This window comes from Macrobrachium nipponense, chromosome 39 (genome assembly GCF_015104395.2).
Source record: "Macrobrachium nipponense isolate FS-2020 chromosome 39, ASM1510439v2, whole genome shotgun sequence".
In the NCBI taxonomy this organism is placed as follows: Eukaryota; Metazoa; Arthropoda; class Malacostraca; order Decapoda; family Palaemonidae; genus Macrobrachium; species Macrobrachium nipponense.
In genome coordinates this window covers 48,850,538-48,876,438 of record NC_061099.1, presented here as the reverse complement: position 1 = coordinate 48,876,438, position 25,901 = coordinate 48,850,538, and the positions used below count along the sequence as shown (strand labels likewise).

At 41.6% G+C, this 25,901-nt stretch overlaps 1 protein-coding gene across 1 annotated transcript in view; it reads right to left on the bottom strand.

Annotated features, from left to right (window-relative positions):
- LOC135210327 (uncharacterized) overlaps nt 1-25,901 on the bottom strand; it is a 702,311-nt gene that overhangs the window by 3,392 nt on the left and 673,018 nt on the right. The window contains 1 exon segment of the mRNA XM_064243213.1: nt 25,206-25,363. Within this exon segment, the coding sequence (XP_064099283.1) occupies nt 25,206-25,363 (158 nt within the window).

Genomic DNA, 25,901 nt, shown 5'->3' with positions numbered 1-25,901 from the left:
CACTTACGTGACAATACAACACCAATGCCTATTGGCATATTTAAGGAGCACAACACCGATCCCGATCACCTGATCCTAACACGAGGGTTTGTGCTTAATTTGAAAAGAGCTATCCCCAAACTCATTTCAAATAACCCCAGAAAATAATACACTTATGTTAAAAAAAAAAAAAATAAAAAAAATAAAAAATTTTAATTCACTAGTTAAGGATCAGTGTCGGCTCCCTATCCCAGCAACGCATCCGTGGACACGTATAACAAGAGAGAAGGATCTCTCATAGGCCCACTTGATCTCCTTCGTGCAAAGAGAAGTCAACACAGAGTTGCATCTCCCGTTATACAGCTAATATGACTCTCCACGACATATTGTTATGGAAAGAACAAGAATTGTTAAAAGCTCGCACTTCAAGCGCTTTTAATTCTTAGCTGTTTGAAGGAAACCTCAAGTTACTCAAGAAGTGCTTTAGAGATTCCACTCTTCCAAAGAAGACCAGGGCTTTCTTTGCAACAGATCTCTTCTAGATGAAGCCCAGAGCCTGGCTTGCGCCTGGCTGGCGCCTCGCCCCTGGCTGGCGCCTCGCCCCTGACTGGCGCCTCGCGCCTGGCTGGAGCCTCGCGCCTGGCTGGAGCCTCGCGCCTGCCTGGCGTCTCGCACCTGCCTGGCGCCTAGCGCCTGGCTGGTGCCTCGCGCCAGCCTGGCGCCTCGCGCCTGCCTGGCGCCTCGCGCCTGCCTGGCGCCTCGCGCCTGCCTGGCGCCTCGCGCCTGCCTGGCGCCTCGCGCCTGGCTGGCGCTTGCGTCTGCTGGTGCTTCGCTTGCCTGGTGCTCGCGCCTGGCTGACTTCTCCCCAACTTGCTGGAGATCGAGCTTGTTAAGAGTCTCGATGAAAACTGGCGATGTCCACCTCGGACACTTTATTTGCCTGATTTATTCGCCTCTAGCGCATCTGCGCCAGATTGGAGGCCTACTCCTTCTCCATCATCAGACAATGACCAGTGTTTAATTAGACTGTCTTGCCTCTGGTGTCTTTACTCCGTTGGCATTTGGCGCCTGATTGGCGCTACATTGTCCGAAAGTCTGAACATCCACAATCGTTTATCAGGAGAAAGGAAAAGGGTGGAAGAAATTCTTTCACTTTGAGCTTATGGCCTCTGCAACAAGGGAGGTAATTTTAGTCGGCTACATCCAGTAAGACGATAGGAAATCTAATAGTCCGAGAGGACCAGTCTTCCTCCGCCGGGAGGATCATTACTTGATACTTCAGTTGCTAACACGGACACTCTTCCTACATGTTGACGAGTTCTCTCGTTGCAAAATCTTCCCTATCCTTGCACGAAGGCAGGGAAAGAGCCTGGAAAAGTTTTAAGGAGAGACTGAGCTGAAATTGGGAGGATTCCCGATTTCTAGCTCTTTAAATATCTCTTCGAAACCTTCTGGGAAGTAGTTTTTGAGCCCTCATCGTATTCCAAAGACTCTTGTCAGCAAACGTTTAAATCTTATCTTCTTTTGTAGATAACAACGTAAATACATTGCCTGGCAGGAACCAACCCATTGCCGAGTCTTTCTAGAATTTGATTCCAGATTCCAAGCCCAAATCTCACTCGTCCTTTTGGTCGATTAGTACCAAGAGAAACATTGAATGAGGAGCAGTTCCATCTTGTCAGAACACGGAATCTGAGGCCCAAATAGGATCCCATTGTAACTATAAGATCTCCAAGTCTTGTCGTATAGAGGTATTATGTAAGATCCCGAAGATCTTAATGCTCTGCTATCTCCAATTCCCTTTATAGAGACAGAGTATAGCCTTTTACTGCGTTCTTTGATAGCAGATATATACAAAGGTAATTCTTCCCTCTGAAAGGGAAGAAAAAATCGCTATGTGGTTCACAGAGGTATCGGAAGAGGACAGTTTCCTCATTCCCTCAAGCACGATCTGCAGTAATTATATATCTTATCCATGACTACTGTCATTTACCTTGAAACATCCTCTCATTCATGTCCACTTCTGGTCAGTCTGCATGCAGACAGACTCAGAGTGGAGAGGTTGTTAAGGTCCATTTAAAATAGATGTTGAAAGAATATTCAGACTGTCTTGGAAAAGACTTCCAAAACCTGCTGTGAGAAGAACGTGACCTCTGAGAATCCAACCTCACTAAGTCTAAAATGAGGCATAACATATATCCTCTCTTTCTTTGACGCCCTTTGTCTTACATTCTGTAAAGAGTTTATCTTTTAGGGGAAAAAAGACTAAATTTTATTCCCCTTTCTATAACATAAAGATTGCGTATATTGCTACCTCTCTCTTATATTCTTTCTTCCTGTCCTCGTGCCTGGGCAACGAGAGAATGGAAAAATTCTATCATCGTTATTCTGCAAAACAAATTATTATTATCCTATTCTCCTACTAACTGATCCAGGATCGAGGAGAATCATTCAAGATTCCTATCCTAGGACATCAGGCCGTAATGTACGGTTCAGATACTTGAAAGAGCCTCTCACCCATACTGAGAGCTCCTACGAGTCTTTTCCAGTACCACATTATTACAAGGTCTCCCTTGTTATATGTTTACATGGAGTAGGATAAATATACCATCCTGTTAATAACAATGAAAGAGGAGAAAGAGGAGCTGCATGGTTCAAGGGACCAGCTGAAACGTGCAATAAAAAAGGGTTGCCAAGGTCTTTCTAAAACCTGCACCCAGATTAACTTATGAGTCCGATATATTTTCTATCACTTGTCTCATAAGGTTGAGGAAAGCGAGAGACCTCTAAGGATATCAGTTCTCTTCACCATGTAAAGGTCTATAAAGCAGAAGAACCCACTTATCCTGACACGTACTACGTTCGCCTGTGCGATATCTAGAATAATTGTCAGTAGAGGGTTGATCTGGCAAAAAGAGTTTCTCCCAAAACAACTCCTCTTGCCAGAAAGAAGTCGCTCACGCGACCACTATATTACCTGACATGAGAAGTCTGTTCTTGTTAGAGACTTCCGCAATTTCAGTTAATCCTGACAAGGGCCACGGCCGCCTGTGCGACAACTTGTGTCACTGTCAGGAAAAAAAAAAAAAACTGATCTTGTGTCAGTTCTCAAAGAGGAAACTCTTGGAAAGTCTATCTCCAAATACTGAGAAATTGGAGATCCTGATGTCTTGCGCCTGGCTGGCGCACGCGCCTGGCTGACGCCTCACGCCTGGTTGGCGCCTATCGCCTGGTTAAAGCCTGGCGCTCGCGCCTGGCTGGAGCCTTTATGGCCTATTACTTGCAACCTTGGTCAGGAAATCTCGATATCAAAATAAGAAGAGGTGCTGTAAGAATCCTATAATTCTACAGTACTTCCATAGTTGGATGTTTCTTCTCAATTTTCCTCTAATACGAGTATATCGGAAGGGGAATTTATTCTTCTTTCCTCGGTTAATTCTTCCGTATCCCCCCCCCTTTTTTCCTGAACGAGAAGGACCACTCCAGTGTGAGGGACTGAGTAACTTCCCAGCTCTATGTAGGAAAGCATAATTTGCTCTAAGGTATATCTATTAACTATTATTTTCTAGTTAGAGCAGGCGTCTGGCTGGCGCTTATGATTACTTATGGCATGGTTTGAGGAAAAGGAAGCAGTCTACAGGAAGACTGTTCGTCTTCTTCTTGCTAAGGAGAATCTATGAAGAAGACTTCTCGCAGGTTCTCACAACTCTTTGCAATAAATGTTAGACATACTTTAACAGTTATTATCGTCGATCGAGGTTCTCACGGACTCGCAAATTCTTGCATTGCTTTTTGTTTAATAACTCGCTCAAACGAGAAATATTTTGGATGGTGCTCTAGGCTTATTGCACAAGCTGGCGCAATTTGCGCCAGGGTGGCGCAAACTTGCGCCAGGGTGGCGCATCCGCGCCAGGCTGGCGCCTCCTACTAATTATCTTTGATGTTATTGTGCCAGAACATCTGTGTCTTTATGGTACCCGACATCCTTTCATATGTTAATTCAGTTCTTATTATGAAAAAACTTTTATATACGTAGTATAATCCATTCAGGGAAACCATTTCCCACTAAAAAAAAGAATGTTTCCCATCCGACTCATACAACTTCTGCGCAATATCCGATTCTAAATACGGTTGTGTCCTTTCTCGAAAGACTTAACCATACCGTAGTCTTGAAGTGAATCTCTATTACATCTCTCTCTCACTAAGTATGATTCTAATAAGTCATGCTTTCGTAAGTATGAGTGCATTAAATAATATCATGTTCTGCTGCATTAGAATCCTTTAATCATGTTACCTACGGTAAACAGCATTGAAAGGTTGTAATATCCTTCTTATTGAAAGATTCCTAACAAAAGGCAGACAATATTTTATTTATGATAGCTTCAGTATTCCCTCAATCCGAGGCTAAGACCCGACCACGATTGCAGGGAAGAGATACGGTTAGTTATCCCATTCCGCAGGAGAGAGAGCTGTAAACGACCTCTCACGGACTGAGAACAAGAAGGTACTGCGACTGCGTTGGTCTTCATTCAAAGCGAAAGCAGTCTGCTTCCCTTTCCAGAGTTGCCAGTTACTCCATTAAATAAGGAATCTTATAAATTATTATCGAACTTCAGGAAGTTTTTTATATAAGCATAATTAAGCTAACGAGACTTTTGACAAGTCTAGAAACTAAATGGTGTCGTCTAAACAATTCTTTTAAACCTATTCCTTCCTAGGAAAGTCCTAGAAGGGTACTGGTAATTCATGGAAACCTCTTCTAACACGAAGAAAAATGCTCTATCCTACTCTCAATCCACCAATAAAGATATGCTTCTCCGATCACTTCTCGAAGACACGATAGCATCATATAACTCATACTCTAGCGTAATAGAATCCTCTATAATACTGTTACATTAAGGTAAACCGTATTAATTTAGGAAATTTTGTAAGGATTTCACTCGACCATTATAGCATAAATTTCGGTATGTGTCTATGCCTTGCCATACCGTAGTCCTAAGGCGATTTGTCCTAAGCGTGGTAGGAGCTAGAAGCTTAAAAGTCATACATATATGCTTTATCACTCAACGAGATCCATATAATTCATTCGATTGACAAACAATCTAAATCGTTCTCATCAATAATTTATACCTAAAAATGCACCGATGGGGAATCTTATGTTGAAATAACAATTTCATACCCCCATGGGATAGCGCTCTCGTCTAGTTGCGAAAAAAAATTGTTCGAACAATGACTTTATCACAAAAGTTATCGAATGATCTCTAATATTAGAAGGCCCTAAATCGTTGCCTGATTCCGAAAGGTGGATCGATTAATGTCATTCTCATTTTGAATAATTTTACCAGAAGGCATTATACGAGGATCTTCGCCAATTTCATTCATTTGAAGTTGTTCTATCCATCGAGGAACCGTATGCATAAAAAGGGAGAAACACTGTTTTAGGATGCCTTTCCAATGGCTATCCCTGGCAGTCTGGGACGCTCTACAGAACCTGCCGAGAGACGCCTGACCGGTGGGGATTCTCTGAAACCTCCTTACGGTTTTCGACATTCCTTCTCCTCTGGGCTTGTGAGCTTGGAAGAGGTCTAGACCTGAGAGCGAGACAGAGCCGATTAGACGCACCCTCCATTGTAATGGGGGAACACTATATTTACTTCTTACGTTCTAAGAGTTCGCATTTGAAATATATGCAAAGTCTACAATTTGCAAATATGATATTGTAGATTCTGCGGAGTAAGAAGGTGATGAGGATGCAACAACTACTAGTACTGTTACTACTATAATTGCTCGTTAACACAAGAGCTAATGAAGCTTCTAAAGGATAGTTACTTTCTGACTTTCCCAACTAGGAAGAAAGATATACATTTCCTCAATCAAACACTAACACTTATTTGTATTAATGAATAAATATAAGTAATTCCCTTTCATGAATGAATAAGTAACTCACTTTCGTGAAAGTGGATGAGTGTCTACCGAAAACTTCGGTAGTTACACGTCACTAATCTTCTAAATTTTCGAAGTTAATTTTATCAAAAAATTCTAAAAGTTAACAAAAGCGTATGCCAAACCAAAGATCCATTACTTCCCTGTAAAAGTTAGCCCAGACGATCGATGGCGATGAAACACGAAAATCCATCAGGAGGAACTGCAAACGTTGTTTACATTCCAAGCGACAGAAAAAATATGAATTAGAAAACGGGTATGGTTCCTATTCCCGCCACCCAGCGGCGGCGGGGTGGTAGATCACCTGACCTACCTGCCGCGTGTGCCGCGAAATTCGAATTTCTGTCGGACGACGGAGTAATAGCTATGTATATATCTGACAGGTAAGTTGAATGTATAAAATTTCAGAATTTCTTTAGTAACCTTGTCGTAATTTTTGCACAGTTTTCTATTAGACGTTACATAAAGTGTTATACATGAAAATGTGTGAAGTTTCATTTAGAATACAAAAAAAATAACTCGTGGTTGTAGCTTTTATCAGTTTTGAAATATTTTTATATAAATAACGATAAATAGAAAAAATTCAACCTTCCGTCAACTTTAAGGGGGCCGGCCGGAACCCCTATATATGGTGGTATAGGGCGAAAAATGCAAAGTCATGAAAAAATTCATGGAGCTTCATATGGCATTTGAGAATACGTATATGAAATATTTCGTCAAAATTCCTCTTACTTTCGTAGTTACAGGGTAATTAGTTAACGTAACTCAATAAGCCTAAAACATTGATCCGTACAAGAAAATGCAATATTTCTTCTATTATCGTAAATTTTGATAATTACTGTCAAAGAAATTGGGAGAAATGGCATCTGTAGACATTCCCCGAGTCGAGAAGGAGACTTCAGGCTCAGCTATCAAGTCCAGTCATGATTTAGTGCGATCACAGACAATAGTAGTCTACACGTTCCATTTCACCTCTGACATTTGTTTGCTTTTACGTATGTTTATGTATGTTTCGGCAAGAATTTCATCATGCCAATGAGGAAAAGACAAGGAAAACATCTTGCTAACATACAGACGAAGAAAAATCGCTCAAGTATTATTACAGAATATCATAATATACGCGTAGTTAGTGAAGAGAGAGGGGAGGGTTGCGTAGTGAGGGTTGCTTAGTAACGCCCCCATCTTGCCTGACAGCACATGTCACACTGTGCCCAAGGCTACAACTTTGAGCAAAGAGATCTTCATTTATGATAAATAACAAAGTTTTGGTTTTTTAATACCCAAAATGGATTATGAAATTCATAATAATCATGATTTATTAAATTGTCTTTGTAAAAAGAGAGTACACCTTCGAGTTTCACCTCTGACATTTGTAAAAAGAGAGTACACCTTCGAGTTTCACCTCTGACATTCTCTTGCATTTACGTTTGTTTATCTTTGTTTCGGGCAAGAATTTCATCATGCTAAAGAGGAAAATACAAGGAAAACATCTCGCTAACATACAGAAGAAGAAAATTCGCTGTAATAAGCCGAGTTAGTGAAGGGGAGAGAGAGAGAATTGCATAGGAAGGAGTGCCCCATCTTGCCTCAAGCAGTGCCCCAAGCTGCGATATATGAGCAAAGGGATCATCATTTATGATTAAATTATGATAAATAAAATAGTTTTGGTTTATTAATACAAAAAAAATATACATTCATAATAATCATTATTTATTAACATTGTCGTTATAGAAATACGAAGGAAAACTTTGAACGGCCGTATCTCAAAACTATACTTATTGACCTTCAAAATCTATCTTCTCACTTAGTTTTAAAGCTATAACATTTGAATTTGGTATATAACTCAGAAAGACATTATAGAACAATCAAATAGAGCCCTTTTTTCCAATTTTTCGTATTTTTTTTTTATAAATTTTTTCTCCTGATTTATAGGGTTATTTTTTTTACCCATATTGAAAAATTCATATCTAGCAAAAAATAACTTTTTAGAAAAAAAACTCTCCATTTGATTGGAGGTCTACATCAGGTCTATATATGGTAGTAATCCCAGGTCTTAATATTAAATATCAAGGGAGGAGATAGAATTTGAAAAATGGTTATTTTCGGGATAAATCGCCCTGGCGTCACAAAACCGAAGGTCAGAGGCAAAAATCATATGCGGTTTGGAGATGTCCCAAGTCACCTTATTAAGTGGTATGAATATCAAAGTCCTGTCCTTAAAAAATGGCATTAGCCGGCCGGCCCTCTTAACTCAACCAACATGGTCGGAAACTGCAATTGTAAGCCAAAACACTTACAGTCTAGTAATATTCAATCAATTACCTTCATTTGCAACAAACGGGAAGTCTCTAGCACAATGTTTCGATTTATGGTGATATTTTGAAAAAACTTTTTTTTTCCGTCCATGCGTTATGAATTCATGCATCATTTTGTTATAATATTTTCTCTGTGTTGCTTTGATTGCTTTACAATTTGTTATATACCAAAATCATCGCAATTTAGTGTACAATAAAAAAATTAACTCGTTAGCTTTAACAGTTTTGGTCACAGCGCGATTTGTATACAATTATATAAAAAATTTTTTTGTGCTGTCATATATTTCAATATTTATATATGGTAATAATATTTTTTTCCTTTCTGATTGGTTGCATACTAAACTTCAGGCAATGACAAAAAAAGGAGCCAAAATGAACTCTTAATCTTTAAAAGTAAGCGTGCTGTGATTTTTTGAAAAAAACTTTTTTCCACTTCTGTGCTAACTCCCGAACGCCGCCGGCATACAGCAGACACTTTTGTAAATAGAGGCTCGGCATTTAAGGGTTAATAAGCAATATAACAAGATTACTAGAAAAAAATGAAAATTTCAATGAAAAATAAATTTTCTATTACAGCATAATTAATTGTTTCTTATACAATTAAACTACTTTTACTTGGCCTTTAATGCACCTGTGTAAAAATCCCCACATACTACAGGCTTGGAAGAGAAATGATTGCTCCTTGGTAGTTGGTCCACAAATGGTACAGTTCTCATGTAAGCCTCTTCCAGGCCTCAAGTTATGGTCAGGCTCACATACTGTTTTGTCTGAGCCTGTCTCAGAACACATGTTGGAAGGCAGACATGGTAAAGGTATTGATTTAAATTTGAAATATGATTTTTTTAAATAAAAACTTTACATCAGTTTCATAAACCACCTTTTACTTTTACCAAGCCTGAACATCAGCTTAAAAGATAGAAAGCTCACTGCTACCCTTGTATAGACCTGAAGTGATCTGGAAGAGTTATTAGAGTTGTGAAAGGAATTGTGTCCAACAAGCTGTGAAAACTACAAGACGGGAATAAGGGAAAGACTAATTCTTTAAATGGAAAAGGTGATGTAGAAATATTTAAAATGGTGATGTTGGTAGTGGTGGTCATAAAAGCACAGTGTTCCTGATAATAGAATATTGAGTTGTATGTGTAAAAATGTCAGGGAGTATTCAGTTACTTTTTTTTTACAATAGTCAAGTTTGCTTCAGTCACTTTAAAATATGGGCAAATTTACATTATACTGAAGTGCAACCTGAAGTAGCAAGTGAAGACTTAAGTGTTTATAGCAAACTTTCTGAAATGTTTAAAAAAATTATGTAGTGTTATTTTTAGTGTAGAAAAGATTGCATTATCCTGGAAATGCCAAATTGGACAAAGCAAATGAAAGTAAGCTAACATTACTGCCTGGAGATACTGCATCCAGGGATTTCAAACTTAAGCCTAACACACCAACATATTTTTCTGATCACTGACATTTACACAGACCAAGCATACTATAATATTCCATCACCTAACTTCATTACCTCCTCTTTGCTACATCATACACAGGTATTATGTAAACAACAGATATCTTTATGAAAATGATGTTGAAATAATAAAATTTCTTGCAAGAAGTTTATTTCGTATTACCCTTTACTCTGTGTGTGTGATGAAGACTGTTTTGATAAGATTCATGTGTCCGTAGTGATATGTGTCATGTCTTTGATGCTCATCAATCATCATATTTTTTTTTTTTTTACTGATTTTCAAGAACATAAATGAAGTATGTTATGCTATAAGGTATACCTAAGTATTTTACATAATAGAATATGTTTAATATTCTATTATGTAATAAGCAATCTGAGTATTTTAAATGTTTAAACCTTATACTTAACAACTACTATGATATATCAACTGTAGCTATTGAATGTTTAAAAAAATATGAATACTTTAAAAGAGTACTGTTAATGTATTCTCACCTAGCTATTGAATGCTTTAAAAATATGAACAACTTTAAAAGAGTACATGTATATGATACATTCACAAATATAGATAAAAAGGGGTCAAATGTTGCACAAAACTTAATATTACACACACAAATGTGTATATCTAAACAGACAGACTAAATGAAGTTACGTGAGAATTGAATACTATACCTATTCTGACCTGCTTACAAATTTGACTTTTGTTATGGAATCTGTTATTAATCCAGGGGACATCTGTATAAAATTTTGAAACAAAGACAAAAAGCATTACAAAACTAAACTTGTAAAAAAAAAACATAGCACAGCCAAGGAAAAATGTACTCTGCAAAATCAAGACACAAATTTAATATACTATAAAACAGAAAACTCATTATTTAACACTCGGCTTAAACTAAATCCTTAAAGCTAAACCTATGCTATAAATATACAGAGAAACTGAGACCCCAACTAAAACTAGAGCTAAAATTAATAAGCCTACTAACCAGCTGAACAAAGCCCTACACCAAAAGAAAAGCATCCCCAATCACACAACAGTTGAATGGCCACACAATCACCACCTTAAAAACAAGGTATGCTCTGAAGCTTGTGGCCACTTCAGAACAGCAACGTAACACTATGGTAAATCACAAACCTTTTAGTTATCACTTGTCAAAGAATCACCACATACACTTCTGACAAATGAAAATAGTATAAATCCTGTAAATGAGATTTTGGACAAAATGCAATCCAGAAACAACAGAATACCAGAAGTACTGTGAGTTATGAAGAAATTGGTAGACACAAATGACTGATTGCTACTGAGACTTACCTGAGCAACATGAATGATGTTACTCTCCTAACAAGACTGTAGTGTCTGGGGATTTTGAGCAGACGCACAAATCTTATATCAATTACTAACATTTACTAAATATATCAGGCAACTGAAATATATTTCTTCATATACAAAACAAACCTCGGTCTTAACATTAGGATAGATCTTCTAGTGCCAGCTGGAAACCAGTAAAGTCAAGCATCTGTGCTTGACCACGAGTTATGTGGGACCACCCACATCCCCCTCAGCTACTCATGACCACGCCAGTTACTCTTTTACCAAAGCCAGTTTAGTTTGCCTGCTTTTCATTTCTTTCTGTGTTTCAGTGTGTAAATTTCATGTTGATTGTGATGATTTATTGGATATTATGGATACTTTTAAGCACCTTGTGAAGGTTTCTTCTGGATCTCGTAGGAAACACAGGAAGTGCCTGGGTATTAGCAGTTTCCCTTGTTCACTCTTCCTTTCATTATTGTTTACAGATCCCCATCCAATGTGTATAACTGATTCACTTAAGGTAGATTCTTGGTTGAGCCCTATGCCTACGAGACGTTAGTTTGGCGGCCGCTGATTGGCTGGGAGCTGCCTACCTTCCGGTACCAGCCAATCAGCAGCCACCAAACAAACGTCTCGTAAGAATAAGGCTCATCCGAGAATCTACCTTAAGTGAATCAGTTATAGTAGGTGCAGAGATAATATATATACTATTATCAATCCCTGTTCTGTATGTCGTTTTTGGTTGTTGGAACAATGGAAATGGTTTCATGAGAAGGGTCAGTACAAGAGCTTTGTTCTTCCTTATCGCAATGCTTTCCCTTCTTTAGAAAGGCCTCATCTATAAGTTTCTCCTTCTATACTGTAAGCTTCCCATACCCCTTCTTGTTCGTCCAACAATTCGTCGTTGGATGTATTTCTCCTGTACGTCTGTTAAATTGAGGAGAGAAGACAACAATGCACCAATCAAGAGATCTCAAATTAAGATTTCAGAGGATTCTCACATACAGGCAGTCCCCAGTTATTGGTGGGGGTTCCGTTCCTGGGGTGTGCCGATAAGCAAAAACCACCATTAACCAAAACTCAGCGATTTATGGCACGCCCTGCCATAAGGACCCTTATGGCGACGATTACCGGAACTCTGCCTGTTACGGCACCATAAATCACCGATTTTATGGCACTAGAAAAGCCCCATAAAACCGGATCGCTGATAACCGGGGACTGCCTGTATATGATAATGTTCATTCTTCTTCTAGGCCATGGAATGGTGAGGTAATAGTTCTCCCCTGCACTAGGCGTTCTAGGTCTAGATCTCCAACAACTGTGTATAGTCCTTTGCCTTTAGCCAACTGCCGTATAAGCTCCATTTACATTGGATGTAATGCCTCGAGAGGTTTGTCAGACTGGAGAGACGAGCAATGTTCTCAGTCAAGGAGCACTGAAAGATACCGGTGGTTCTTCAACAGAATGTAATAGCAATTTATCAAGACCAAATCATGGACAGCCATCGGGCAAGGCTGGTACTTCTGCTGCAGGATTGAGTGGTCGTGATCTCCATGGACGTTTGTCTAGCGACATTGGTGCTTTGGCTGAAAGAGCGGGTGGTCAAAATCTCCACATTCATTCCTCTTCGGCAGACAAGATTATTTTGGAAGTGGAAGAGGTAGATAATAAGGAATTTTCTCCCGCTTATGTTGAGTTTATTGATTTGATCATCAGTTTAATATCCTTTAAAGCTGGACTGAAACTCCTTCATCACTCCTACTGGGATCAAAGCTCTTTTAGGACCCAAGAAAGATGTTAAGATGTCATACGAGTTACCATGCTCCAGTTATGCAGTCTATTCTTCATCATGTTAACACAGATTTCGGGGCAGGATAACTCTTTATAGTCGAAAGATCGTTCAAGTTCCTCCCTTCCCCTCTTCTGAGACAAGAAATGAACACCTGTTATTCTTTTGCTGAGTAGACATAACCCAGATGTCTTTAAGACCAGGGTTGACCTTAGACCAGGTCAAAACGGAATGTCCTTTTCTTACGTGTCAAGAAGATGCTACATTAGAGGCAACTCTTCTATGTTCCAGACGGCTTCTTGGTTGGATTTATGGTCAACAGCTGTGGCTAAAATTACCTCTTCTGATTCAGCAAGGAAGTCAATGGATGAGGCAACTTTTGTCAAACTGCTTCAGTCTGGTTCTAAAGAATGTATCACTCCCTTTGATGGGATTCTACAGCCGTATTTTCCATGTTTCCAAAGCCAATGACAATTGGAAGACTGTGATAGACTGTTAACTTTTAATTTTTTCATCAGGGAGACAAAATTCAAAATGGAGACAGTCTTAGCAGCAGTCAGAGATGTTGATTTTATGCTGACCATAGACTTGAAGGATGCATATTTCCAGATTCTGATCCATCATTATTCCAGGAAGTTTCTTGGATTCGGTCTTGCAGAGAAGGTGTTTCTATTCACGGTGCTATGTTTCAGACTGACAATGTCTCCTTGAGTTGGCTGGTCCTAGCGAAGTCCTGAGAGAAGTTACTTTGGGACAGAGAACGACTTCTTAAATTTTCTCACAGCCTAAGCATTGTGATAAATGCGGAGAAGTCGAATTGGAATCCCAGTAAAAGGATTGTGTATTTAGGGATGATTATAGATACAGTAAAGATCAAGCCTTTTCATCAGATAAGAGAATTGAGAAGTGTAAGAATGCGGTGAATTCCTTTCTGTCAAGAACGCAACCAGCGAAGCAGTGGCAAGTAGTTCTGGGCATACTAACTTCACTAGAGGAGCTGGTTCATCATGGAAGGTTACGTCTACGACCATTGGAATGGAGGATGAAGTAGTTTTGGTTTGCCACCATAGATCATCCTCACATACAGATCCCACTGTCAAGAAACGATCTGCTGTGGTAGATGGATGACAGCAATTTGTCAGTATGGGTGTCTTCAAGAATCCTCTCCAGATCCTCTGTTCTGGATGCACTGGCAGAAGGTTGGGGTGCACATCTAGAGGATTTGAAGATTTCAGGAGATTGGAGTCAGCAGGACAAACAGCTCCACATAATTCTGTTTTAGCTGGAGTTGAGTTGGATATAATTTAGGCCAAAGGCCAAGCACTTGGACCTATGAGGTCATTCAGCACTGAAATGGAAATTGACAGTACAAAAGGTTTGAAAGGTGTAACAGGAGGAAAACCTCGCAGTTGCACTTTGAATCAAGTGTTAGGAGAGGGTAGAAAGTAAGATGAAGAAAGATAATATGACAGGAGGTACAGTAAAAAGAACAGAAGTGGTTGCAGCTAAGGGTCGAAGGCACACTGCAAAGAACCTTATGTAATGCCTACAGTGCACCACATGAGGTCCATTGACGGCACTACCCTCCACGGGGATTTTAATTAAGAGGCAGCATTCATAGCTCTTCAGGAGTTTCAGGAGAGGGTAAAGGGACACTCTGTAGTGTTGATGTCAGACAACACTACAGTAGTGGCATATGTAAACAAACAAGGGGGCTTGATATCATGACAACTACATCTTATGACAGTTCAGCTGCATCAATGAGCTATGGACAACCCATAGAGATCAGGGCTAGATACATTTCCGGGAAAGGGGAATGTAGTAGCAAACAAGTTAAGCCGTCAGAAACAGATTCTGGGAACAGAATAGTCCTTGCATCACGTGGCAGCAGACAGACTGTTTATCTTGTGGGGAGGACCAGGGACAGACCTCTTCTCAACAAGATACATCAGAAAACTGGAGATAGTATATTTTTCAATAGTTCCAAACAGATGTAGTGGCAGAAGATGCTGTGCAACATCCATGGGACAATCTGGACATAAATGCTTTTCCTCTATTTTGTCTGATCTGTCAGATCCTGAAAAAGGTGATGGGATCCCAGTCTCAGAATGACTCTGAACGCTCTTTTGTGGCTGCAGGCAGATTGGTTTCCAGACCTGTTATCTCTGCTAGTAGAAATTCCAAGAGAGCTACCTCCCTGGCACAATCGGCGCAGTCCCTATCTCTTTCACGGTGCAGACTATCAAGTATCTCCTGCAAGCAAGAGGCTTTTCTCGAAAAGCAGCGTCTCAGATGTCAGGGTATATCAGAAAGTCATTGACATACAAGGGAAAGTAGTCTGTTTACTGCAATTGGTGTTGTAGACAGGGTATTTCTCCTGTCAGATCTTCTATTCAGCAAATAGCATATTTTTTAGTATTCCTACAAACAGAATAAAGGGATTTTGACGAAGGAAAAATCTATTTCTGGGTGATTGGCTCGTGTCGCCCTGTGAAATATCCTTAAGTTCATTATTTCTAGGTAAAATAATCCTAATATTACCAGAGAAAAAAATAAAATCAAGAAATGTCAGTTAAAACTGACTCGCTCACTCTATAAAAGAAGTGTCGGTATGGGAACAGGGGCGAGTGAGACCACTACCACGAGTCATTCACCATTTAGACCTTCCACCACAAAATCCTCCACCTGAGAGAGCTGATACCAAAGGGTGATGCGTCCGCTACTACTACTACTACCGACGCCAAGCGGAGAGCAGCGCCTCTAGCGGCCATCCTTTATAAAATGATCATCTTGTTCTGCAGGGTGGGTAAGAAAAAGTCAGGGTGGGTTTCACAGGGCGACATGAGCCAATCACCCAGAAATAGATTCTTCCTTCGTCAAAATCCCTTTTCTGGGCTCAGCTCGTGTCGGCCTGTGAAATAGTACCAGAGAAACAGACAAGATGAAATAAAAGGTGAAAATGAAACAAAATATGTTAGACAAAAGGAATATAATATAAGTGAATCAAAACAGTAATCAGACCATCTTAATAAAAAGTACTTAAAATTAGCTTAAACTAAATAAAGGTAGTACCAACAATATAAAGGTAATTACAATTATATAAAGATTCACTTAAGATTAAATGATATTTGCAAAATATACAAACACATGTGTTCTACTCTAGCATAAAAATAAGAGTAGAGACACTGAAGCACATTTATATGTACAAGTGTGGGTGCCCCTAGCATAAAAATAAGGGACAGTCCACCAATAAGATCCTAGCGGCCAAGGCTAGAGTAACACGAAGAGCATAGCGGCAGGGTGAGGCATGTTGGATGAGGTAGGTAGGAAGGAGACCTGGATCTATACTACGACTACTGTGCAGAATCAGGGGAAACTATGTTTCCCGCTGCTACTGCTGAAAATTTTAAAGATTCCAAGGACTTCAGGTAATGACGTTTAAAGACTGTCGGTGATTTCCATCCAGTATAGTTTTTAAGATCCTCAAAATTCATATGTTGGAAATAATTAATTGAAGTAGCTACTGCCCTGATATCATGTGCTTTTGGAAATGATTCAGGGTTGGCTTGTTTAATGAAGTAAAGGATCTGTTGTCTAATTCCTTTAACTGATAAGGTTCCACCTTTTTCTCTCATAAAAAGAGGACCTGAGGATCTAGAGGATGTACGAGATAGAAAGGCTCTTAAAGTTAATACTGGGCAAAGGGAAGGATCTTGCGGAAGTGGGATGACTTTCCAAGGGGCCCACCTAGCAAGGGGATTCTCATTTTTAGCTAAAAAGCTGCGATCCGGAGAAAGTAGAACTTCTCCTGACGGGAGAAAATCTACATGACCCGCATCTCTGGATAGAGCCGACAGTTCAGAGATTCTGGCTCCTGAGGCCAGACTTAGTAAAAATAACGTCTTTCTAAGTAGCATTATAAATGTGCAAGCCGAGTTGTCAGTATCTGATGCTAGTTTGAGGACGTCATTCAAGAACCATGAAACTGAAGTAGGCCTTTCAGAAGGTCTAAGTCTAGCACAGGCTTTGGGAATAGACGTAAAGTAAGATTCTGTTAAGTCTATTTGGAAACCTAACTGAAAGATTTTCTTGAAAGCCGATTTATTGGTAGTAATGGTGCTAGCTGCTAAACCTTTTTCAAACAAGGATCTAAAAAAGGATATAGCTAAATTAACTGTCATGGTTGTAGTGTCCGTTTCTTTCAGGAAAGATGCTAACTTTTTGACAGCTGAGTCATATTGTCTAATAGTTGATTCTCTTTTATCTGATTCCAGAAAAAGAATGTTCTGAGGATCAATGTTAGCATCTTTTTTAGCCGCAAACTTCATGAAGTCCATAAAGTTAGGGTCTGAAGAATTCCTGAGGAAGCGAACACAGTCCTCATTTGTACTGGTTGCGACAGCTTGGGGTTGGGAATCCGTTGAGGCCGGAGACCCAACTCCAGAAGCAGAGGGTACCAGTTGCTCTTTGGCCAGTCTGGAGCAATCAGGGCTACTAACCCTTTGAAAGTTCTCAGTTTGCTCAGAACTTTCAAAAGAAGATTCACTGGAGGAAATATATAGATCTTCTTCCATTGATTCCAGTCTATCGACAGAGCGTCCGTGGCATAAGCCAGATGGTCCAGGTTGGGGGCCACATAGCAAGGGAGCTTGTGGTTCCTCTGTGAAGCGAAGAGATCTACTTGGAGACCTGGTACTCTCCGGCATATCCACTGGAACGACCTGTCGTCTAGAGACCATTCCGACTCCAGAGGGACTGACCGGGACAATGCGTCCGCTATCTTACCCCTGCCAAGTGGGTGGCAGATAGATGCCATTTGTGCTTGTTTGCTAGAGCAAAGATGGCTATCATGACATGATTCACGTGTTTGGATTTGGACCCTCCTCTGTTGATGCAGTGTACTACTACTGCACTGTCCAAAACTAATCTTAGATGAGACTTCTTCGGGGGGAGAAGTCTCTTCAAGGTAAGAAACACCGCCATTGCCTCCAGTACATTTATGTGGAGCTGGCGGAACTGGCCGGACCAAGTTCCCTGAAACTTGCCTGAATTGCGTGTATCCTCCCCAACCAGACAGGGAGGCGTCCGTGTGAATGGTCAACCCCGGAGAGGGATATTGGAGGGGTACTAACTTGGCAAGATTCTTCACTTTTGTCCATGGCCGGAGCTGGTTGCGAAGGATTTGTGGGATCACTGACAACTTGTCTCGATACTTGGCGTTTGCTCTTGAACGCCAAACTCGATTTATATCTTTCAGTCTTGCTTTCAGGAGGATGTCTGTCACTGAGGCAAACTGAAGGGAACCTAGGATTCTCTCCTGGCTTCTCCTTGAAGCTTGTTTGTTTTTGAGAAATTGCCTCACTGACTTGGCTATTTCTTTCCTCTTTACCACCGGAATTGACAGATGTGGGGAGGATAACCCCATTGGATTCCTAGCCACTGAAAACGAGTCTCCGGAGTGAATCTGGATTTCGTTTTGTTTATCTGGAACCCCAGATGTTCCAAGAATTGAACTACTTTCTTTGTGGCTTTGAGGCATTCCTCGACAGTCGGTGCCCAGATCAACCAATCGTCGAGGTACGCTACTACCATTATCCCTTGAGACCTCAGTTGTTGGACTACTACTTCCGCTATTTTCGTGAATACCCTGGGAGCTACATTCAGTCCGAAGGGCATTACTTTGAAAGAGAACGTCTGGTTTCCTAGCTTGAAGCCTAGGAATGGACGGAAGTGTCTCGCTATAGGGATATGATAGTATGCGTCGGTAAGATCGATAGAGGTGGTGACGGCCCCACGGGGAAGTAAGGTCCGCACCTGCGAGATGGTCAGCATTTTGAACTTGTCGCAACGAATGAAAGAGTTTAGCTTTGACAAGTCTAAGATTACCCTTCTTTTTGTTGAGCCTTTCTTTGGCACGCTGAATAAGCGTCCTTGAAATTTTAGATGCTTGACTCTCGCAATAGCTCCTTTCTGAAGGAGTTCCTCCGCATAATCTGTCAACTCCTGTGATGGTATCTGATAGAATGACTTGTTCGGTTGGGGAGTCTTTTGATCCAACTCCAACCCAGTCCTTTTGGACACAATGCTCCTGTGCCCATTTGCTGAACCCCCACTGTGACGGCAAGAGGAACAGCCTCCCTCCTACCTGGAGAGCCTCATTGCTGTTGAGCGGGTTGACCTCCGCGCCCTCCTCTGAAGTTCTTGCCCCTTGCAGATCTTCCAGCGCCTCGCTGGCGAAAGTGACCTCTCGCCCTGCTTCCCCTAGAGAACCTGTTAAAGGTTGGGAAGGCTTGGCTCTCGTACATTGAGTTGAAAGCTGGCGAGACGGCGTAAGAAGTCGAGGGCTGGTTTTGAGGCGACAGCAGGAGGATAGGTTGGGACTGTTTCGACGTTGAGGGCTGCCCCTGTTGGGTAACTGGGACAGCCTGGACGAAGTGTTGCTGTTGCTGCTGCTTCTGGTAAGGCTGGAACCTTCTAGGTGTCTTCTTAACCTTCTTACCAGAAGCGGTGGGGTTCTCTTGTTTCCTTTTGGAAGAGATTCCCCATCTAGCTCTTAGGCTCTGGTTAAGCCTAGCAGCTTCGTGATGCACCTCATTCACAGAAGCTTCCGGGAAGAGGTCCGCACCCCACATGTTGGAAGCCAGAAGCCTATTAGGTTCATGCCTAATAGTAGCTTCTTGTAGCACGTGCTTCCTACAATTCCGCCGGGCCGTGAAGAAGTCGAAAGCATCAGCTTGTACTGACTGAAGCTGCGACTTTGCCAAGATCTTGAATAACGGTTCGGTGGCGTATGACAGGGCAGCCATCTCTGTGATGATGAGGGAGTTAAGTGACCTCCCAAATCTAGTGCGGGCATCAAATTCTGCCTGAATAAGGCTATCAGGCAGTCTGGGGAGCTTCTCACCGAACTGATCCATAGCACAGTCCGGCTTCAGCTTCCCCACTGAGAAAGTGGCTGGCAAATTTTCCCACAGTTCTCCAAAAGCAGGAAAGAGCGGAGATGTTGGTTCCGCCTCCCTTAACTGCGGAATGGGTTCATCTTTGAGAACTGCTTGGAGAGTCGTTTCCACCATCTTTGTCGCAAATGGGAGAGAGGACTCCTCATCTGTGGCAAAGATAGTGAAAGGGCTCTTAAATGCCTGGAGTTTGGTATTTGTACAATCCCAATCCTCCAGGCAGTGTACCCATTCTCTTTGTGCATGATCCCTACTGTACAACACAGTCTCCCTAGAGATTTTGTCCTCTCTATTGAGGGCTGTTTGAGTCAGCCTGGCATACCCTATGAAAGGCTGAGTCAATCCGGGGGGGTAGAACTCGAAGTCCTCAATCCTTCGAGTTCCACACTCCGGAATGGAGATCATGCCGTCCTTGAAGGGAGCATAAGCTGCCACCCTCCAAGGATTATTCATAGAGAAAGCCGGAAGGGATTTCATACAGGCGGCAACTGGACTCTAAACCAGTAGCTGCAACTGGGAGGTTCGCCTGCAGCGCTTGACTCAGGCCAGCGAAGCGATTGTCGTGCTCTCTAACACGGTTTGAGAGGTCCTGGATCGACTGACCGGACTGGTTAATGGTACTGGAGAGTTGAGCAAACATTTGCTCAAATCTCGTGCCTTGAGAGCCGACCATCTCTCCCACTTGTTGCAGAACTCCTGCTGAGAAGGTGGTGGGGTCAAAAGCACTAGACACCGCTGCCCCAACAGGAGTCACCGGGGTGGATCCGGTGGATGCCGGAGAAGGAACTGGCTCGGCCAGAGCTCGGGCCTTCTCCTTAGAAGCCTTGCTTCTTGAGCTCTTATAGTGAGAAGAGCTAGGCTTGGCCTTCACCGCGTCGGCGTAGGATGTCGGAGACTTCCGTGCCAAAGAAGACGACGACTTACTAGGAGTCGTCTTTTGAAGGGTCTTCTGTACTCTCTGTCCTTTCACTTTCGGGGGTACAGAGAGAGTGAGTGAAGGCGAAGGGATCTCAGATCCCGTGAAGCCTTGGAAAGATGCAGAAGAAGGAACAGGAGAAGAAGATCCAGGAACGCTCAAGGGAAGCCCTTGAGCGCCCGAAGCACCTACCTCGACCAACAAATCCACCGCACCTACCGCCATTGGCTCAAGATTCAGATCCAAATTTGCGACGTCCGGCACCGCCTCCTGGGTCGAGACGGACCCAAACGCCTGTTGCACCTCCTGTTGTAACGAAGCTATGAGTGGGGCTGCTGCGGCGGGTTCGACATACCCCGTCGCCTTGCCTCCGGGGAAGATCTGGATCGCCAAGCTCCGATCCAGGATATACGGCTGTCCCTTGACGGCGTTTTTACCGAAGCCGCCTACCCAAGCTCTCAGGGTTGCCAAGGCGACTTCTTTCACGGCATCAGCCTGAAAGAGAAGGCAAAATGAAGCCTCTGATGGCGGGGTTCCCTTAAAGTTAGCCTTAAAACTAAAGATAAAGTATTGATTACAAGAAATTTGTCTAGCCATTTACTTACCCCACCCAAAAGCTGACTGACGAGGTCATAACAAATGGTGCATGCCTCATGATGCCAGACAGTTAGTTCGCCATAGGAGGTAGCACACGAGGCGTGGGTCCTGCACTCTTCATGTGCACAGGGGTCGTAAAGGACAGCGTTGCAACCAGGATGCTGGCAGTTAGTAGCCTGTAAGTGGAAGGATACATGAGTACCAAGGATACACACTTACAGCCTAACTAGGACTCCGATGCATGCCGGAGTATGAGAGTTAGAGTAAAACCAATCCCCCGCCGTAATACGTGTGGCTAGTAAAGTGGTTGGTTGGAGTCCACAGCGTACGCCGGAGACAATAAAAAGAGACCAACCAGGAGTGGTGAGGAGCTTACAGAACCACGACGGAGAACGACGGAGGTAGGTCAGATAAAATTATAAAATATGTATACTTAAAATAAAGCATTAGTAGGGGTATGTATATACATAGCATGAGACATGCTTATCTTCCAGACTACTAGAGGAGGGCCCGGTAAGTGAGCAAGCTCTCCTCCCCGGTAGCGGAAAAAAAGATATACTAGCAAGCTATACAGACCACTGATAAGCCTACTCCGTCCACTGGCGGAGCCAGAACAAGCGATAACCAAATGGAGCACCCCACCGGCTTGAGCAGGGGGGGCTCCTTCCGTCACGGTAGGGGAGAGAATGAAGGAAACCCAGGGTGACGCGGCGAGCGAGAGACAGAGAGGAGGCCAAACCCCCGACTCCTACCCACCGAGTACCCCGGTACCCGCGGCAAGTGGTCACCCAAGCTCCCAGCTGGTACGGGACTCCCCTGGCTTCACAGAGGAAGAGGGAGGAAGGCTACAATGGTTGTCATGACAACCGAGGAGCCCCGACCAGACCCCTCCCTACCACGTGGGAGGGAGGGAAGGGAGAAAGTAAGGTGCCCAATGGGACACGTGGTCGGACGTGGCCCAGTACGCGATAGCAACACAACCACACAGAGGCCACGTGAACCCAACTGTACCAACACACGGTACAAGGCACCTAGGCTAGCCTAACACCCTAAATAACACTGATAAAATAATAAATACATCGTAAAAGAATGGAAGGGACACTTGAGTAAAAGAGAAAGAAGCCCAGGAGGAGGCGAACTGATCCGAAGAGCAGTCGACTACTCGGATCCAGCGGTAGCCGATGAAGAGCAAGAGCTGGGATGCTGGGCGAGATATAAAACAGAATAGCCCTAATTACCAAACTAAGAGACAAGGTCATAAGGTATGGGCTGTGTACCCTAAATCAATACGATGTAATAATAAGAGGAACGTAAAATAAGAGCCCATAAGCATAAGATGTCCCAGTATGGGAGACTGGGAAATCTTAACAACACGAGGCAGTTCATGGCCGCCACGAGTCAACCAGGAGACCGTATATGATCTAAAAAACGGAAAATACTGGTCCCTGGAAGACCAAAATACAAAAACAGGACTTATTGGGCACTTAACTTAGCCGAGGCGATAGCTGAACGTTTCATCATAGAAGATAATCCAGAAAAAATAAAAAACAACACGGGGAAAAATATCACAACCGACGTTGTCGAGCTAATAATAAAGGATGGCCGCTAGAGGCGCTGCTCTCCGCTTGGCGTCGGTAGTAGTAGTAGTAGCGGACGCATCACCCTTTGGTATCAGCTCTCTCAGGTGGAGGATTTTGTGGTGGAAGGTCTAAATGGTGAATGACTCGTGGTAGTGGTCTCACTCGCCCGTTCCCATACCGACACTTCTTTTATAGAGTGAGCGAGTCAGTTTAACTGACATTTTCTTGATTTTATTTTTTCTCTGGTAATATTAGGATTATTTTACCTAGAAATAATGAACTTGAGGATATTTCACAGGCCGACACGAGCTGGGCCCAGAAAAAGTGTTTGTCAGTCATACAGGGTTATAGGGCTGCACTAGCTCTGGTGCTATGGATGAAAGACTTTGATATTTCTACTTCCTGTGAAATATCTATGTTGATTAAGAGTTTTGAGCAGTCCTGTTCCCCTACAGAACTCAAATATCTTAGCTAAGATTTGACTCTGATATTGTCTTGCCTTACCAGAGCCCCTATGAACCTTTGCAACAGGCTACACATAGAAACTTGGCCCTTAAAGAAGTTTTCTTGCTAGCTCTAGAATCAACGATAAGTGTAGGCGAACTGCATGGTTTGTCATATGATGTTAAACACACAAAATGTTGGAAGTCTAGGTTTTTTAATTTATTCCAGAGTTCACTGCTAAGACACAGAATACATCAATTATTGATGAAAGATTTGACTCTCTTTCTATACCTTCTTTGGGAGACTGTGGATAATGACCCTGGCAAAATGTCATGTCCTGTTAGAACACTGCTGCTTATTTAAAAAAAACTCGACATCTCAGACTGAGGTGTCAAAGGTTTTTTGTGCACAGGCCGGGTTCAAGAATGAAGTGTCTAAGAATACAATTTTGTTTTGGTTAAGTGAAATGACCAGGAATGCCTATTCGACAGAATCAAGAGATTCAGACAACATTGTGAGAGCAAGAGTCCATGACATTAAGAGGTCTGAGCTCATCTTTGGCATTTAAGAAGAATATATCTGTTCATAGAATCCTGAAGGCTGGTTCATGGTTATGACAAACCACTTTCACTTCCTTTTACTTCAAGGATGTTGCCCATAGGTCCTTAAACACTTTTTCCTTGATGAGGATCTGAAAGTGAATTGAATGAAATGACTGGTCTCTTTTCTTTTCTATTTTCTGTCCCCTTCTTTACCTACAGGCAGTAAGAAGAGAGTACTGTACAAGTTTGAACAGACTTGATACACAAGAGTGAAGAGACCATGCTGTTAGAGTGAACATTAATGTTACCTATCAGCAGCAAGGCATTCTTCTCTTTAGCAAGGGGAAAAAGGTATAACAAAACCAAACCTATAAGTACAGGCAGTGCCCGGTTATTGATGGACTCGGTTATTGGCGACCCGGGTTTATGGGCTTGTGTAGCGCTATAAAAATTGGTCCGATTTATGGCGCCGTAACGGGTTTCGCGTTTCTCTGTTATCCAATGCCATAAGTGCCATTATAGTGCCATAAATCGCCGAGTTTCAGTTAATGATGGTTTTTGCTTATCAGCACATCACGGCAACCCCGCCGATAACCGAGGACTGCATGTAGATACTTTGGTTTATTATTAGAACAGATAGCCTCTTATCTTCCATAGATGCAATGAACTATGACACTGTATGGAAACCCAGAAGTCCTGAATCTAACGATATTCAATATACATCTTAGGTTCTGAAATGAGGTCAGTTGTCTCAGAATTCTCTTATTCAAGAAATTAACCAAAAGTGGCAAAATCCAGTTGGTTAATAGTATACTTACCTCCCACCAAGTCTAAGTCTATTCTAATGTTAAGATCGAGGGTTTGTTCCATATATGAACATATGACAAATTTGTAATAAATTTGTATTTTTCATAGCTAACAAACCTGATGTCTTAACATGCAAAGGCCCACCTCTAACCACCCCTCTGTGGTGTGGTCACGAGTTGCTGAGGGGGATGTGGGTGGTTTCCCATAACTTGTGATAAAAGTCCAGATGCCAATAGCTCCTTGCATACACTATTTTGTTAACTTTAACAATTTTCAACTGGCACTAGATTTGTCCTAATGTTAAGACCTCAGGTTTGTTAGTTATGAAAAATACAAATAGATTAAAAATTTGTAATTTTCTGAGTTAACATTATAATTTTCCTTAACAAAAATTTGAGTAGGAAATTGAAGGTATTTGGGCCTCATAAACCCTAATAAAGTATCTGCTTATTTACAGAAATTTTACCATAAGTCTTTTACATTCATGTTTCTTTTAAATATTTCAACATCATTGCAGTGTTCACATCTGCTCCTAAGTTTCTAGCCCATAAACTTAATGTAAACTACGGTACCTTGTGCTATATCCTGACGGCAAATATTATCCAAACTCTGCAATAAATATTCAACTGGAATTGCAGCTTTACGTAATGGCACATCCTCAGGAGTGATAACAATGTATTTATGGTCTGCCCTTGAGTTGTCTTGAGCATCATTCAATGGTCTCCTTATGCTGAAAATCAGGAAGCTAGTGATAACATAAAAAATAAGATAGCATACATACAGAGTGATTAATTAAAAATTAATAATTAAAATATTTCCTTTACTTTTTCTTCAAAACAACAGAGTATCTGAATGTCACATGAATAAAAAAATTCACATGGTATTACAACAAAAGGTTTGTAGATGCAAATTATATTATACAAAAACTTGATTTATCTAAACTAGTGAGTAAAATTTTAAGCTTCCAAAGGATTGATCTGAAGATGAGTTTATTACTGCAGAAAAATGTTCTCTTATTAAATAGATTAATGCTCCCACAAATTATTATTTAAGAGGGAAACATTGAAGATTCTGCTATAATTTCTATGAGGGATTTGTGTATATGATCTACAAATTACATGTTGAAATTAAGTCACATAAAATATGTATTCCAGTTTACATCGTAATGTATTCTCAACATAACAATCAATTCTTGAAGGCTACACATCAAATAATTTTTTTAGAAAAGAGTAGGTCATGGAAAAAATCTTTTAATTTAATATGCAAAT